Here is a 14,675-nt window from a genome sequence, read left to right as displayed (position 1 = left end):
CGGGTGCAACTTTCGGTGATGACGGGAGTGATTGTGCAAGTCCAAGTTCAGGTGCTAAGGTAAGGTAGGTACCTAGGTAGTACCTACCTTAAGCTTCTTTATCTAGGTACCTTAGGTACCTAGGAACTTACCTAACCTACCTAGGTACCTTAAGTGATCGAGAAACCCATGGGTTCCGGGTTGGCTCTTGCCGAAATGAAGCTGATAGACTTCAGTTAAAGTGGAAAGCGCCATGTCATGTGACCTCGCGATTGTGAAAGTTGCCAACACGCAGTACGTTAGTAAAATTTTCAGCCTCGCGTTGGCTTCAAAATTTCGAGCCGTATCCGTAATAACCTTGCTTGATACAGGGTATTTGTGATATACTGCAAAAATGCTACGGTCCGCAGGTCGTCCGTACGTTTGCTGTAGATGTCTTCCAGATTGCCCTAATGGACTGCGAGCTTCTTTTTCCACGCCTTTGCAGTCCCCGAGTGGACGTTATAACGTTTGTTCCATCCCACACCATGTCTAACATGTCATGGACTAACAAATCTTAGTACGCTACCTCAACCAAGAACCGTCCTCGGGGTGCCTTTGGAAAGACGAACATTCCCACTTCTCTTCCCAAAACTTCTCCTGCAGTAGACAAGAGGCCAATTCGGCAAAGATTGCAAGAATGGGTTGCTATCAACGACCCTGACAGGGAGGTAACCCCAATTGTCCCGGATCTTACATTCTGGAACACTATCACCAATAGTAACACACGTCCTCAATCTACTGGCTCATCTGAATTGGACAACTTCAAGTCTGATTCAGTGAGTATGGTGGGCCCAGATGAGAACTCCAGTAAGGAGGATGCTGAAGTTGCCATTGTTGGGCACAAGTCTCATGCTCCAGGCGATCTTGTCGAAATGAAGCAGCCTGGCTCCCGGACACCCTTGTTTGCTATTTACCTGGGGTTCTTTGGTCAGCGGTATCACTTTTATACCAATACTGGAAGATGGGTGATCAGCATGGGTTTCTCGGCGCTCTTCTCTGTGTCTAACTTCGCCGCCGCCAAGGAGCTGAAGCCAATCCTTTCTCTGATTCCTCTTAATGCCACGGCGGACGAGTACGAAGAATTGCGCAAACGAGACCAGGGCCCCGGGCGAGACGTTGGTGCCCATCTGATCAACAAAATGAAGAAATTCATGTTGGAAGCGGACGAGGCCTTCCAGACAAGTCTTAACAGTTTAGACAGGGCAAGATCACTGGTCTCAGATGGGAAAAAGACCAAATACTTGAGTCTGTTCGAGCTTGCCGACTTGTTGTTACCCAATTCACTCAAAAAGGGCACCCAGTTTCCTCCTGCTGCTTTATACGCAGTTCACACAGCGCTCTTACGAAACGACTTTATCTTTAGGCCATTAAGCCCTTCGACTGACTGCCATCGAAAGGACCATCTTTTCGAGATTTTCCCGTATCAGGATTTCATGATGATAAACCGAGTGACTCTCATGATCCGCGAGTACATTCACCTAATGGCAAAGACGTCAGGAAATATGACATCTTCTGACATGTCTGAAACAGCATTTGGTACTTTCATTCTTAAGGCAAGACAAATCGTCCTGGCCAACAGAGAGAAGCGTTCGTGGACACCTTACGGGATCCTCGCTCCGACTAAAGGAGTCACTCTTGAAACCGGCGAATGGTCAAGGAAGCACCTAGAGTTCATTCGCTTTCTTGAGTGGTGGGCAAGCTACGATTTGTTTGAGGATTCCTCACACTTCCACGCCGATGGTTCTCTCATTCTGCGAGCTCTGGATCTATATGAAGGTGCTGATCTGAATCAGTCTTGCGCATGGACCTTCCTACAAGAGCTGGGGATAATCCCGCCATGGGAAATACCGTCCCGCTATAAAGTCCGTTTCCCTGAAGTCAAGATTCAGAGTGGAGGAGGCCTCATTCGAGAGACTCCAGTTAATATTGAGGACTCAACTCGACCAGACGTGGCGGAGGATGCCAGACGAGACTGGGCCGACGTCCCTGTCTTCTGCATTGACGCCCCTTCTACAATACTCATTGATGATGGTATCTCTTTGGAACGAACAGACAAACCTGACGAATTCTGGATTCACGTGCATACAGCCGATCCAGCATCCGGTATTCGACCCAATTCTGAGCTGGGCAGGTTCCTCGAGCTGATACCTGAGAATATCTACCTTCCTGGCCACTTTCAGGCCATGCTTCCAAACGATCTGGGCCTGGACAATTCAGGAGACTACAAGTCGGGCAGTTTGGTGGAACAATACTCGCTTGCCGATGGTCGACCAGCTCTGACCTTTAGTGCCAGGCTTAACGAGAACGGAGATCTGCTGGACTACAAGATCGAGCCAGGTACTTTGCATAATGTCAAGTACCTGGACCCAAGAGATGTTGCTGAGTTTTGTAACGAGCCTCCACCCCCTCCAGTATCTGACCAGACTCTTGTTGTTGGCGAGCCACCTAACAAGTTGGACGTGGCCCGAAACCGCCCCTTGATGTCAGCTAAGGAGTTGGATGACAGGAGCAAAGAGGACCTTTTGATCCTTCACCGTCTGTCCCAGGCTCTCAGGAAAAGGCGTCTGGAGAAGGGGGCCTGGCCCGTTTTCTTGCCAGGCGCTTCCGTTACTGTGGCTTTCGAAGATGTCCCCATGGAACAAACAGAAGGAACCAAGGTCCTGCCAGCTGACCCCTACATCAAGGTCGGCTACGACGCATTCAACGGTGCCTCTGTGGTGAGTAACACAATGGTGCTTGCCGGTGAGATTGCTGCTCGATGGAGCTCTGACCGTAAAATCCCACTACCATACCGACGAGACGCCCATTCGCAGATGAATAAGACCAAACTTCTCGAGTACGCTACGAAAGAGCTCTACCCTCTGCTCGAGAAGGGCATCGCTCCTTCAGGGGCGCAACGCCAGGAGCTGACACGCTTGACTGGCGGCATCGAGATTTCGACAGAACCCGGTCCTTATTTCATGCTCGGTCTGGACATGTATACCAAAGCCACTTCTCCTCTTCGCCGCTTCTCTGACCTCATTGTCCACTGGCAAATTCATGCTGCATTGGCACATGAGCGACAGGTGAACCGCAGGCTAGACCCCAAGACTGATGATCTGAATGACATATTGCCGTTCACGGAAGAGACACTCCCCAACACGCTCTCACTGTTGCGTATGCGCGAGAGAATGGCGCGGACTGTGTCTCGCGGCACCCAAGAGTGGATGCTCATGGCGATTGTGCGGGCCTGGCAGTTTGAAGGGACAGCACCGAAGCGCATGAGTTTCACAGTTGATGCTCGTTGGAAGCAAGGCGTGTCTGGTCGGGTAGACCTATTCGATATGCCGGCCCTCTTATCCACCGACGGTATCGATGGCCTCGTGCTCATCAAGGATATCAGGGTGGGCGACAAGTTCGAGGTTGAGCTGGCAAACGTCAACGTTCACGCTCGCAGCATGTTTGTCAAAGCGCTCAAGTACTATCCAAACACCCGGGCAGAAGTACGTACATGACGTGAGCCAGCCGGCACTCTCCCCGGACGCCCCGTCCCTGGCCCCGGCCTCGTGAGCTGCGCCCCAGGGTCTTCTTTGGTCTTCTCGAAGCAAGACTTTGTTGGGGTGGAAAGAAACACTAAGTTTGAGCATCACCGCCTTGACGGCGAACGGCGAAACCATGGCTTGCAGCATCGTGAGTGAGATTGGCGGTGTTTATGTCTCACATTTTTTTCGTCTGTCCCCATGCTCCAACGTCTCTCCGCCTTTTTCTCAATGGCTCTCAGCATAAGCCATCGACTGACGTGGAGTCGCCCATCTCCCCCCCGCATTTTCGCACATCCCATCGAGTTACCCCCTGCGTTAAAATAACATGGGGTTTCTTGGTAGAGACTTGATTGACAGAAACTCTGACGTGGTCCTCGGGGGTGTGGTGCTTGAAATGCGCTGTACTGTACGATACATACCCATTTTAACCATTTTAAGGGGGAGGGAATAGCTGACGACAGATCTCCCCCTTGCCCGATGCACGTCACTTGTATCTTACCTGTACCATATTTTTACATGACCAGCACAAACTTGCGATAGCTTTGGAAATCAAAAGCGTGAGATGTACAGTAGATCATCCATTCATAGAACCACCTATTAACAAAATTACATCGATGCCAACGCTGCATGTCGCAAGTGACCATCGACGGAAGTCTTCCCTTGCTGTTGGACATCACATCCTCGGCTAATAGCCTCACGGACGGACACACTCACACGACATCCTTTCAAACAACCCATATCCCTGCCAAAACATCCATATCACGAATTACAGTGTCTTCATTTGACATACTTGACACTCTGGGGCACTTCGCTAGGGCACGTGGAACGAGGTCACGCGCGCAGAGAGAACAGACCAGCCCGCGTCCTGTTTCCCCAACAATTTCGCTGCTTTGCATCTCAATTAGTGATCGACATAGACGATGTGTTGATTGGATCGTTTCGTAAAGCTGCACTTCGGATGTGGCAAAGTCGAATTTTGTCTGCAAGAGGTAAAGGCTAGAACGACTAAGTTTTCAGGGCCAGTATGATCAGCAAGGGACCGGCAAAGTCAAAACCCTCATTTGTCCCCTGTCTAGCCTGTCAAGCTTGCTCATTCACTTGTATTGTGTTGACGAAATGTATGCCATGTTAGGCCATGGGGAAGCATGCACAGATCCTCATTTGGACAAACAGTAAAATAGAAAATCGAGATGATGGGAACACCATATTATTATATCATGAATGCTTTTGTGTTGTTTTGTAACGGCTTCCGTCAGGTCCGCCTGAGTACGTCGATATGCGACCCCCTGTCTTTTATGTACAACCAATTCACCAACGCACTGAAGACCCGGTCCTGTTGCCATTTGCCGTTTGTGTCCTTCTTCTTCTTCCATTGTTTAAATTGTCCCAGTCCTTCCTGGCCTTGACCGTCCCGTAGAGTCGCCGTAGTCGCCGAAAAAATCAATTGACCCCATGGCCTGTACCCCTTCCCTTGCCTGATCCGTCCATAACCGCCCGAGGCCGTCTGTTATCCGTAGTACCCACTTGCCCATGGGATATCATGAAGTAAAAAAACAAAACCCTTGCCACAAAAGAAAGACAGGAACAAAAAATTATAACGCCGAATATCCCCCGGGTCTGTGTGACCTCTGGAATGGCCTTTTCCCGTAGTCGGATCCCGGGTACCGGGGGCGTCACAGGGTAGGTTGATCCTTCGTAGAAAGAAAAGCCTGAAAACCAATGATGGCGCCTTTGGGTCCTCTGCTTTACCCATGAAATTCCCTCGCAGCCACCCCAGCTCTTCCACAACAAACACGGTGCTTTTCTTTAGCCTTTTCGTCTCCATCCGTTCGTTGTTACAGACCGTGTATGAAAGATAGAAATGTGATTCCGGGGCCACTTTCCAAGATGTCGTCGTGACATTGGCACAGGCTGTCCGTCAACAAGCCTTTACTTCGTGATAGTCGCGGTAGTATGGCGGATCAATGCCAATTATCTCCGAAATTCCCGTATATAGATGCGCTTTTTTTATGTTGTCATGGCGTCGTTTCAGCTCACACTGGGTGAGTCACAAGCTTATAAGCTTGTTCAAATTCCAATCGCGTCGCTAAAAGAGAGTCGAACGCTTGTGTGTCCATTACTTCCTCCAGCCAACGTTCCAAATAACGTGGGCGATATCACGGGCTGTATTGACTGTGTCAATAACTCGACCGAAAATGCCGTCTCCGGATTGTATTTCGCCCTCTTCATATGGCATAAACATACCGGATGGTGTGCGTCGCATGCCCGCAGGCTCGTCACAGAGACTGCCAGACGAGATGGACCTGCCCAGTCCTCCATTTGTACCTTCGTTGGGAGGCGATGCCCACCCTGAGCGGGGACTTAACAAAGCGTCGTCAAGGCCATCATCGTGGTCTTCCTCGCCGAAAAAGAACTTTCCTGATTGCTTGGTAGGTCGTAGTGTCTCCTGTGAAGATGAAGGAGACATAAGAGGGCTTCGAGAGTGCTTCATTGCAGTCTCTCGTGGCTCAGGAGTGTCTTCTCGATACTTGAGGGTGGTGGACGGCAGCATGGCGATTGTCTTGCCTTCAGCAGCTGGCTTTGGCTTCATGGTCTTGCGTCGAGAAATGGGCCTCTTTTTGGTCCTGACTCGTTTCATCATCACACCATCATCTGAGTCGCTATCCGAAGCAAAGTGCTCATCAATCATTTCATCCTCGTCTTCGCCCTTGGCTTCGACAGCTATACATTGCTCGACTTGCTCATTGAAATGAATGTGTTTTCGCTCAGAGTTGGGAGAGATGATTCCAGATGACTCGACTGAAGGAGCAACACTGCTGTTGTCTCCGCTCAACCGACGTGATGCGAAGGGATAGGCAAAGTAATCTGTTGACGAGCGACCAAGATGGGGTCGAAGAATTCCTCTTGTCTCTTGGGCCTGGACAGCTGCGGTGGCCTGCTTCAATAGTGAAGCTGTAGAGAGTGATCGCTGCAGCATCACTTCGGACATGCTTCTCTTCTTGAGGATAGGCTTCTTGTTGAGGTTGACCAGTGAGTCGGCTTTGGATAACGACACGCTTGAAGGCTCAGTATGCGTAGGATGGAGGTTCTTGGGTCCTGACTGCAAAGGGCCATAGAGCCAGGTGACATCACAGTCCTTAAGCCTAGGGAAAGTAAGCATTTTAGTGTAGTTAGCAGGGATATTCTGAGGGAAACAAACCAGTTGAGAGATTCGGGTGATATGGTCTTCAGGTTGTTTTTGGCCTTCATCCAGGTCCTCCAGGAAGCATTCTCTAACCGAGCGCTGTTGGGGAACTCCCCCCGTCGAGTGACGACATATCGCCATGATGACCAGATATCCTCCTCTCTCCATTCATGGGATAGATAATCCACTTGGCGAGATGGTCGACTTGACACTGCAGTGTCGTCCTCTGCATGTTCGGACTTTTCATGTTCGGGCGTTTCGGGCCTTGATGTATCATCAGAGACCTCCTCAGAGTTCTCGTGTTCTGCGGGGGATACAGTGTAAGAATCGCCGGTTCGGGGACTGGGCGGTGGTTCTAGGTTGTCATCGTGGTGGATTTCAGGGCGGATCTCTGGGTGAACATAAAACTTCTCCTGCGCAAAGGATGGAAACATGAAGTGATCTTCAGGTGATTCAGCGAGTCCTATGTTGTCGTCGTAGTCAGAGGCAATAGAGAGATTGGTGGCAGGAGTAGATGCGTAGGAGAGATCGACAGAGTCGGCATGGACGGTACGGGGAGACGAGGGAGCAGATGAAGAGTTAGATTCGGCGTAAGACTTGGAGGCAGACTTGTTGTAATGGTCGCCGAGGTGAGAAGAAGTGGAAAATGGTGAATTCGATGAGATGAAGTTGGAGTGAGAATGTGAGCGTCGTAGGCCAGAGCCGGCGAAGTAACCGTTGTCGTCGGATGGAAGAACGACAGCCATGATGAGGAGTTTGAGGAAAACCGAAGAAATCTTTGTCAATGCCGAAGCACCCAGGAAAGGTGAAATTGGGAGGGCTCGAGGTTAGAGACTCATGAGTACAGACAAGTGCAAAGGCGAACAAAACGTATGTTAGGTATACTATCGATTTGAGATGAATTGACGAGAGAGTCAAAGATCTAGCGTGGGCACAAAGTATAGAGAATAGGATGGATTTCACAATGTGGGTGGGGGGCAGGCTTATAGCAGTTTGTAGTTGCAGGCGTAGAGTCAACCTAAAGAGCCCGGACGAGTGCTTTAGCAAACAGCAGGCGATAGCCGTAGCCGGGGTCCTTGGGGGCAGGTGGACAGGTTCTGTTTGGGCTAGTTTCTAGCGTACTGTACATACCGGAGGAGTACGTAGCGTAACCTCGCGCTGGTGTTGTGGGTGTGTGTGTTTTCTGGGCGTGTACTGTATGAAGGATGGATGGGGATGGCAGGCCAGGGATGAGCTAAACCTGGTCGAGGCGTGGTGGCGTTGAAGCGACCAGAGACCTCCCCCAGACCCAGTTGCGGTGACGAATTTCGTGGGGACCGTCCAGGTGTGGTCGAGTCCAGTCAGTGTGTGCTTCTTTCTGCCCGTCGTCTCGCTGGTCACTGTTCGTTCGTTATGCACTGACACTTCGGTCACCGGCCGGATAGCGGAGTCTTGCGCCCGCTGCGATGGTATTGGGCAGACGGTTACAGTGGGTGTTTAGCGTAGTGGCTGGTGGTCGAATCTGCCCCCCCAGGTTCGGCGACGTTCAACTGGGTGGTTATGAAAGAGCAGGAGTAGGAGGAGGATGAAGTTTGAGGAATGAATAAATCGCAGTGATGGAAGACGATGAGAAGGGTATATAGGTAGGTAGGTAGGTAGGTATGGTAAGATAGGTAGTCAGAAGACATGGCGAATCTGAGAAAGAGCGGGGATAAAGAGGGAGAGATGATGGAATACCTTAGTAGGTAGGCACTGATTTGGGTTCGACTCTAAAGAAACGGGCAGGTCAATCAATCACTCACTCACTCAGGTCACTTGTGCGAAGAAGGAAGGGAGAGCGGGGGACGGGAGATAAGGTAAGAAGCCACCAGAGGCAGACGGTCTTCACCTAAGGTTACCTACCTATCCTCAAGACCGCAAGTCAATTGCTACCAAAATTATAGTATGGCAGTACCCTATTAACCTACCTACCTACCTACCCAGGTGCCAAGTACTAGACCTTAGATATCAGGCCAAGGACATTGACGAAAATCCATAAACTCTATCATGTCAAGGGACCGATGAGATGATTGTGGATGGCGCTCAATCGCCTACCTCCTCACTACCAAGAGGACCTTTAAACTTCAGAGAACGATTACGATTGCGATACAGACACAGACACAGATACAAACGCGGATGGATGTAGATACAGTGCTGCTGCGGCTACGGTCAGATTATCGGTAGTTGAGGGGAACGGTGAAGGGGAGTGCAGTGTCGCAATACTGAGGTGACCAAACAGAGACAGTCGGTATTGTATTGCTGCAACTCGAGCAACTAACTCAACTCATGAGCTACCGTGGCTAGAGGTGCATCTATCTGCGTTGCGACTGGCGGGTGAAGACGGGATCCTTTGCCTAGATCCAATGATCTGCCTGATATCCGATCCCATCTTCGGGTACTCCTCAATCTTTCCCCAGTTCAGCGGCACCGTGTTGCAGTAGCTGAGGTTAAGGTAGGTGAGATTGTACCCAGGGCTGGTCGGTCAATTATCAAGGCTTTGGCGAGCAGTCCCTTTGGTGTTTAGCCAGCCAGACAGCCAGTCATTACTGCATCCATCTACACAGGTAAGGTGGACGTATCTATCTACCGTACCGTATATGCATGCATGCATGCATATGTACTCCACACGCATGTACGTCCAGTATGTATATGCTAGAGATGGCGACAGAAGTCTAGGCGAGAGTCTCGTTCTCAATCTATTTCCTAGACCAAGTCAAGGCCAAGTCAAGGGAGACTCGACAAGTCTAGAATTTCATCTTTTAATCACAGCTCTCGAGCACGTACCTCACCATTGGCGAATGTCTTAAAATGTCTGACTTGGATGCTCGGCTTGCGGCGATGAGCCGCTGGGGTAACGAGGGTTGAGGGTGTCTGTCGTCTTGGTTTTGGAGACTGGTGTGAGGTCCCTGAGGGGAAACAGCACGGATACGTATCATGAATCTGTCTCAGGTTACTCTCATATAAATCCCGACTCTACAGCTACAAACGTATTAGTTGCAACGACTTCAGGAGCGATATGCATAGAGCCATGGAAAGATAATTCAGCCCGATGTGATCGAGGTTCATAGCTCGCCCCCAGACGTGGGGTTGGTTGTCAGGGAATATCCTTTCAATGTTGCAGAGCAAAAGTTCGTCCATTCGTTATCAGAGCCATCCATCCAGTTCGACAGTACATACATACATACATACAGCTCCGGTGCACCAATAACTACAATCTTATATTATAAGGTCGCACTCAAACTCACGCCATTGCAAAAGGTCGATTGGCAATTCCATCCGTGGCATCACAACAGCCAACTCTGTAAAGATACCCCATAACTACCTACTGAGTTGCCTACCTGCGCTGTAGAACAAGATGAGAAGCCTCAGAGAAGGGGGGCGTGGGGGGTGTCTCTTAAAAGCGTGGGAGGTTCCAGCGTGGGCTTCCAGCCAACATGGGGGCACAAGCGAGAGGAGGGAAGGTGGTTGTGATAATGCTGTTGAAACCCCGAGAGATTTGACGAGTATTTCCATCATGGCTGTAAAGAAGCTGCCGTGCCTGCGCGCGTACAATGTGTATGTCTGTGTGTTGGGTTATGAATTCCCGAAAGCATCACGCTCTCTCAATGACACGCCGGGTAAAAAGTGTGAGCTTGCAGCGCGTAACAAACCCTTTGCTCTAAAGTAGACATATAATCTGAGTCAAAGTTTCGGATATCACTCTGTTGGCATTTCTCCAGACCATGCCGCAAGCCAGCCGTCGACACTTCAGTCCAGAGAATTCATTCAATCGGCAAATATATAATCACCCTTACGTAGGGGATCCAAGCCACTCGGTCAAAATAACACATTAGCTTTTTCCCTCTTTCAGGCAGAATAGACTCTGTTTTTCCTGTAACCAATATCAACTCTCAATAAATAAGCCATTAAATTCAATCCAGAGATAGGCATCATTTATTTAACAACCAACACAAAAGAACCCGATGCGGAAACCCGCCAGATAGTTCATCCCTTGAATTGAGTTAATCGTCACCCGCCCTGACTTACCGTTTGTAGCTCTCGGTGCAGATCAAAGAGGCTCAAAGCCTCAAACCTAGTTGGCGAAACAATGGGCCAGTGGAAATGTGTGTACATATGGACAGATGTAGGTAAGGTAGGCAAGTATCAACCGATAAGAGCCTTAGGTGGTTGATGTAACGTGATGTAAGTACCAAACAAATTGGCGCATTACCCTCGTAATAAACTCTACTGCAAGCATCCTCGACTCTGCCCAAAATTGATTTTCTAACTATGCTTCAAATCCCACGTAGGCTTGACCCCATGACCATCGTGTGAAATGCAAAGGCCTTGACCTTGACCTTGAATCGTATACAATAAGATGAATCAACAAGGTTGTTTGCGGGGTTAGAGCCCAACTCTGTGAAGCAATTTGCTTCGAAAGTAAATATCCACTCGGGAGAAGCGACCGTTGCAGGGGAGAACAGTATCCCACTCTCTGGTAGCGAGCAGCGATAGCTAGACCATCACGCGCAATGCAGAATCACCAGTCTGTCTCCTGACGGACAGGGGCACAACGGTATAAGTGAGGAAGCCAGGGCAGTGCGCGTGATCAAACTGACTGAGACGAGCGAATCCATCCCAAGTATGCCGTCCTTAGTGAGCCTCACCCTGAACAGCGGAACAACATAACAAGCACGACATTCGAGTCCGTCTATGCGACTCATAAGTTACGCGCCTTCAGCTGGCCCGGGCGTAGATGTCTTCCTTGCTCCTTTTCGGCTTAATCGAAAGTCCTTGCCCCCGTTCCTGAACCAGGGACAGGAGACACGAGTCTCAGTCTCATGTGCCAAAGGTCTAGAATGGTCAATGATGAATGAAAGCAGTTCGGTTTCTTATGATACATAGAACAATCAGTGAATGCAGAAATACACAATGTCTGCTGTCGGTGTTCCTTAAAGATCATAGAGACAGACAGACTTTGACTAGCAAGATATCCAGTATCAACACCTGTACCGTCACCCAAAAGATGCCCGAGTCACGATGGCTTCAAACATCAGTTCGGCTCGACTCGCGGCTAGAATGGCAACTTCATATTCAGACTTTTCACTCCCCATATCTCCAGTGCCCGTAATTTCAGCCTCTTCTGGCCCCCCCGTTGGAATGGGCTCGGGTACCAGATTCGAGACAGCCGGGGCGAAAGCGGAGTCCGTGGAAGTGCAAAGCCTCAGCAACAGGACAGTGAAAGAATCCAAGAGAGAGTCAGGGTTGAGTTAGGTACCTTAGGGGGTGGCTCATTGGAGGGCCCAGCGGAACGGTCCAACCTAGACAGCCGACCATGTCCCCCGGGCCCACGGGATAGTTCCCCCGAGTAAGACGAGAGCCTTGTATTGGACAGACAACTTAGACTTTTGGGCCCTAACAAGGGGACAACCACAGCCTAATGCTAGCAAGGGTCTATCAGCCAGTCCAGTCCAGGCCAGGAGAAACGACGGGAGGGGGCAGCCCGGGCAGGCAGGCAGGGGAGCATCGTCGGTTTGGTTTTTCTCCTAAATTTTCATCTTCCTTTTTCCAATTTTGCCCTTCGCTTGGGCTTTTCGCAACTGCCCGAGCAGAGCGGGGATTATCGAGGGCCGGATAAGCTCCAGAAGCTGCTCACGCCCCTGATCATCCAAGGAAAAAGAACCAGTTTTATTTCATTTTAGTGTCATCAGTGGAATTGATTGGATCGGATGTCATCGTCAATTCCCCCAGAGAAACCCCGAATACATACTGGACCAGGCCCAGGCGTGATAATCAATTATTATACCTAAGAAAAAATGTTGAAATTTTTGAGCCTCCTCCTGATGAGATCCACTCCACTTACAACAGCAACCACACGGCCATGTCGTTGCTTTGCCAAACGCTTTTTTTTTTTTAATGCCCTCACGCTATGACATGTCTCACTCGAATGCAGGGCTCTTTCTTGACCATGCTTGATCCAGATAACGTCATTATCAGTTGTTCTGTGCTCAGAAATATTATTCTTCTGGCGTGCTCCGTGGCGTTGTGCCCTACTCGATCACGAATTTCACAGAGGCAAATTCCAGGGTCCGTTATAAAAATAAAAAAAAATAATAAAAAAATTCAACGTCTCTGGGCTGCGCAATGCCCTTCATCGTATCCTAATTTTAGATAGGGTCGATGAGGGAATTCTGTAGGTAGGAGGCTCAAAACCCACGCTTGGTTCGCCGGGGTGGTTTACGTTGACTCCTACGTACAGCCATTGTCCTCGCGGCTGAATACGACACAAACCCTAACTTCTGGAGAGAAAAAAGTCGAGGACTCGTCAACTACATACTAAGCGCTACTATCGGCGATGAAGTAGTTCCCCTCGCATCAATTCATGCAAATGCCCCGTAAATCAAGGTCTCGATCGCACCCCGTCTTGCCCGTGCTCCATCAAAACTGAAGCTGCAGATGCTGGCTGTGTCCTCCACTATCGATTGGGTCGTCGGAGAGATGTTGTTGGCGGGATTTATTAGAGAACCAGCCCAGAACTCTGCTCCCGCCAGAGAACTCAATTCTTTGGGGGTCGAGACGCCATATCGTTGGTCATTGTTTCTGGCGTTGGACGTGCGAGGGATTATGTGTGCTAATGGATACGTCGGTTGGATGCAGGATAATATTCCGAAATGCAAAGGGTTCACTTCATCCCGTGCCTGGTCAGAGGCCAATTGAAAGCTCGTGTCGTGATCCGTGCTCTTTCTGCTGTCATCCAGGCGTAGATCACCCAAACTTGGAAATGATTCATCTCCATGCCGGATTTCAGCCAACGTGTCCAACGCTCTGTCTCAGAGTCCAGAGCGTATATAGTACATACATCTCAACCATATCAGTCGAGATGCATCTACAATGCCGTATGTGGCTTCGTTGATTCCTCGGCGGCTCAGATCAGCACAGTCCCCTCGCTGCAACACAGGAATGCACCCCCAACCCAAACTGCGGTGTATGTTGGCCATGGTAGCAAGCTTGCGGGATTCCAGGACGTCAGCTTGCTTGATGAGATGTGATAAACGGTACGGTCCGTGCGGTCTTTGATCGACTTTTAGCTGCCTCTGGGATCGACAAAACCTCCGTATCATAAAACCTGGAGGAATATTCTCTACTGTACCGGAGTACTCTGGGGCATGCATGATGGAGATTACTGCATCTCCGTTCATCCCTTTCTTGGCCGAGCTGTGTAACAGCTCATTTTCAGGGTTGTTACTCCCGTCCCTGGGACGCACTTTGGTATCGATTTCGCTCGTCCAGCGTCATCATGACATTCCGATTGCCTTGGGTTACATCTCAAACCGGAAACTCGGCCACAACCAACACAACCCACGAGTGCTGACAATTGGTACAGAAACTCCAATTTACAATAATTGAAACGGCATATTATTTCCAGGGTTTGGATCTGCAGCGGCTGCCACAGTTGAGAGTTGAATGTGACACTCTTAGTAGTTGAGCCAAAGGGTACCTCGTAACCATAGGGTATCTTGGTTTATTTAATGTAAGGTAGGTACCTAGGTACCTATTATCTGGCCTGTCATACTGGAGATACAAGGTCCCGTGATCGATGGCTGAAGCACTTTGCCGGGCTACTGGTGATACAACACGGATATGAGCAATCTAATAGGTACACGTCCTTCCCGTGTTATGCCCCGGCGCATAGCCCAAGACTCTTGGAGTCAATCGTCGGGCATGGCAGGTATGCTCTAGCTTCTCCAAACAAACAAACAAACAAACAAACAAACAAAGAAAAGGGAGTGTGAGTGAGACAACAATCGAAAACCAACCGATCAGCCAACCCACTGACACATCAGTGGCCCCTTCACACAACAACCATGTGTTTATCTCCCCTGGCCGTTATACTGTCCTTGGGGAGCAAGAAAACACCGGACCTTGATATAGGGCGTTAAAATAAACTTAGA

General features: G+C 49.7%; 2 protein-coding genes across 2 annotated transcripts; one reads left to right on the top strand and one right to left on the bottom strand.

Moving 5' to 3' along the window:
* Window positions 1-232: 232 nt before the first annotated feature.
* On the top strand, window positions 233-3,515 carry FSUBG_7804 (mitochondrial cyt-4; the record flags this gene model as incomplete). The annotated part of the gene is made up of 3 exons (XM_036686146.1): window positions 233-273; window positions 390-396; window positions 540-3,515. The coding sequence occupies 3 exons, from the start codon at window positions 233-235 to the stop codon at window positions 3,513-3,515; spliced, it is 3,024 nt and encodes a 1,007-aa protein (XP_036536726.1).
* Window positions 3,516-5,658: 2,143 nt separating this feature from the next.
* Window positions 5,659-7,472, bottom strand: FSUBG_7803 (uncharacterized protein; the record flags this gene model as incomplete). Its single annotated transcript, XM_036686145.1, has 2 exons — window positions 5,659-6,685; window positions 6,742-7,472. The coding sequence occupies 2 exons, from the start codon at window positions 7,470-7,472 to the stop codon at window positions 5,659-5,661; spliced, it is 1,758 nt and encodes a 585-aa protein (XP_036536725.1).
* Between the last annotated feature and the right edge of the window lie 7,203 nt (window positions 7,473-14,675).

This window comes from Fusarium subglutinans, assembly GCF_013396075.1.
Source record: "Fusarium subglutinans strain NRRL 66333 chromosome Unknown NRRL66333_c0000101, whole genome shotgun sequence".
Taxonomy (NCBI): Eukaryota; Fungi; Ascomycota; class Sordariomycetes; order Hypocreales; family Nectriaceae; genus Fusarium; species Fusarium subglutinans.
Note: the sequence above shows the minus strand (reverse complement) of the source record. Positions and strands in the feature narration are given on the sequence as shown.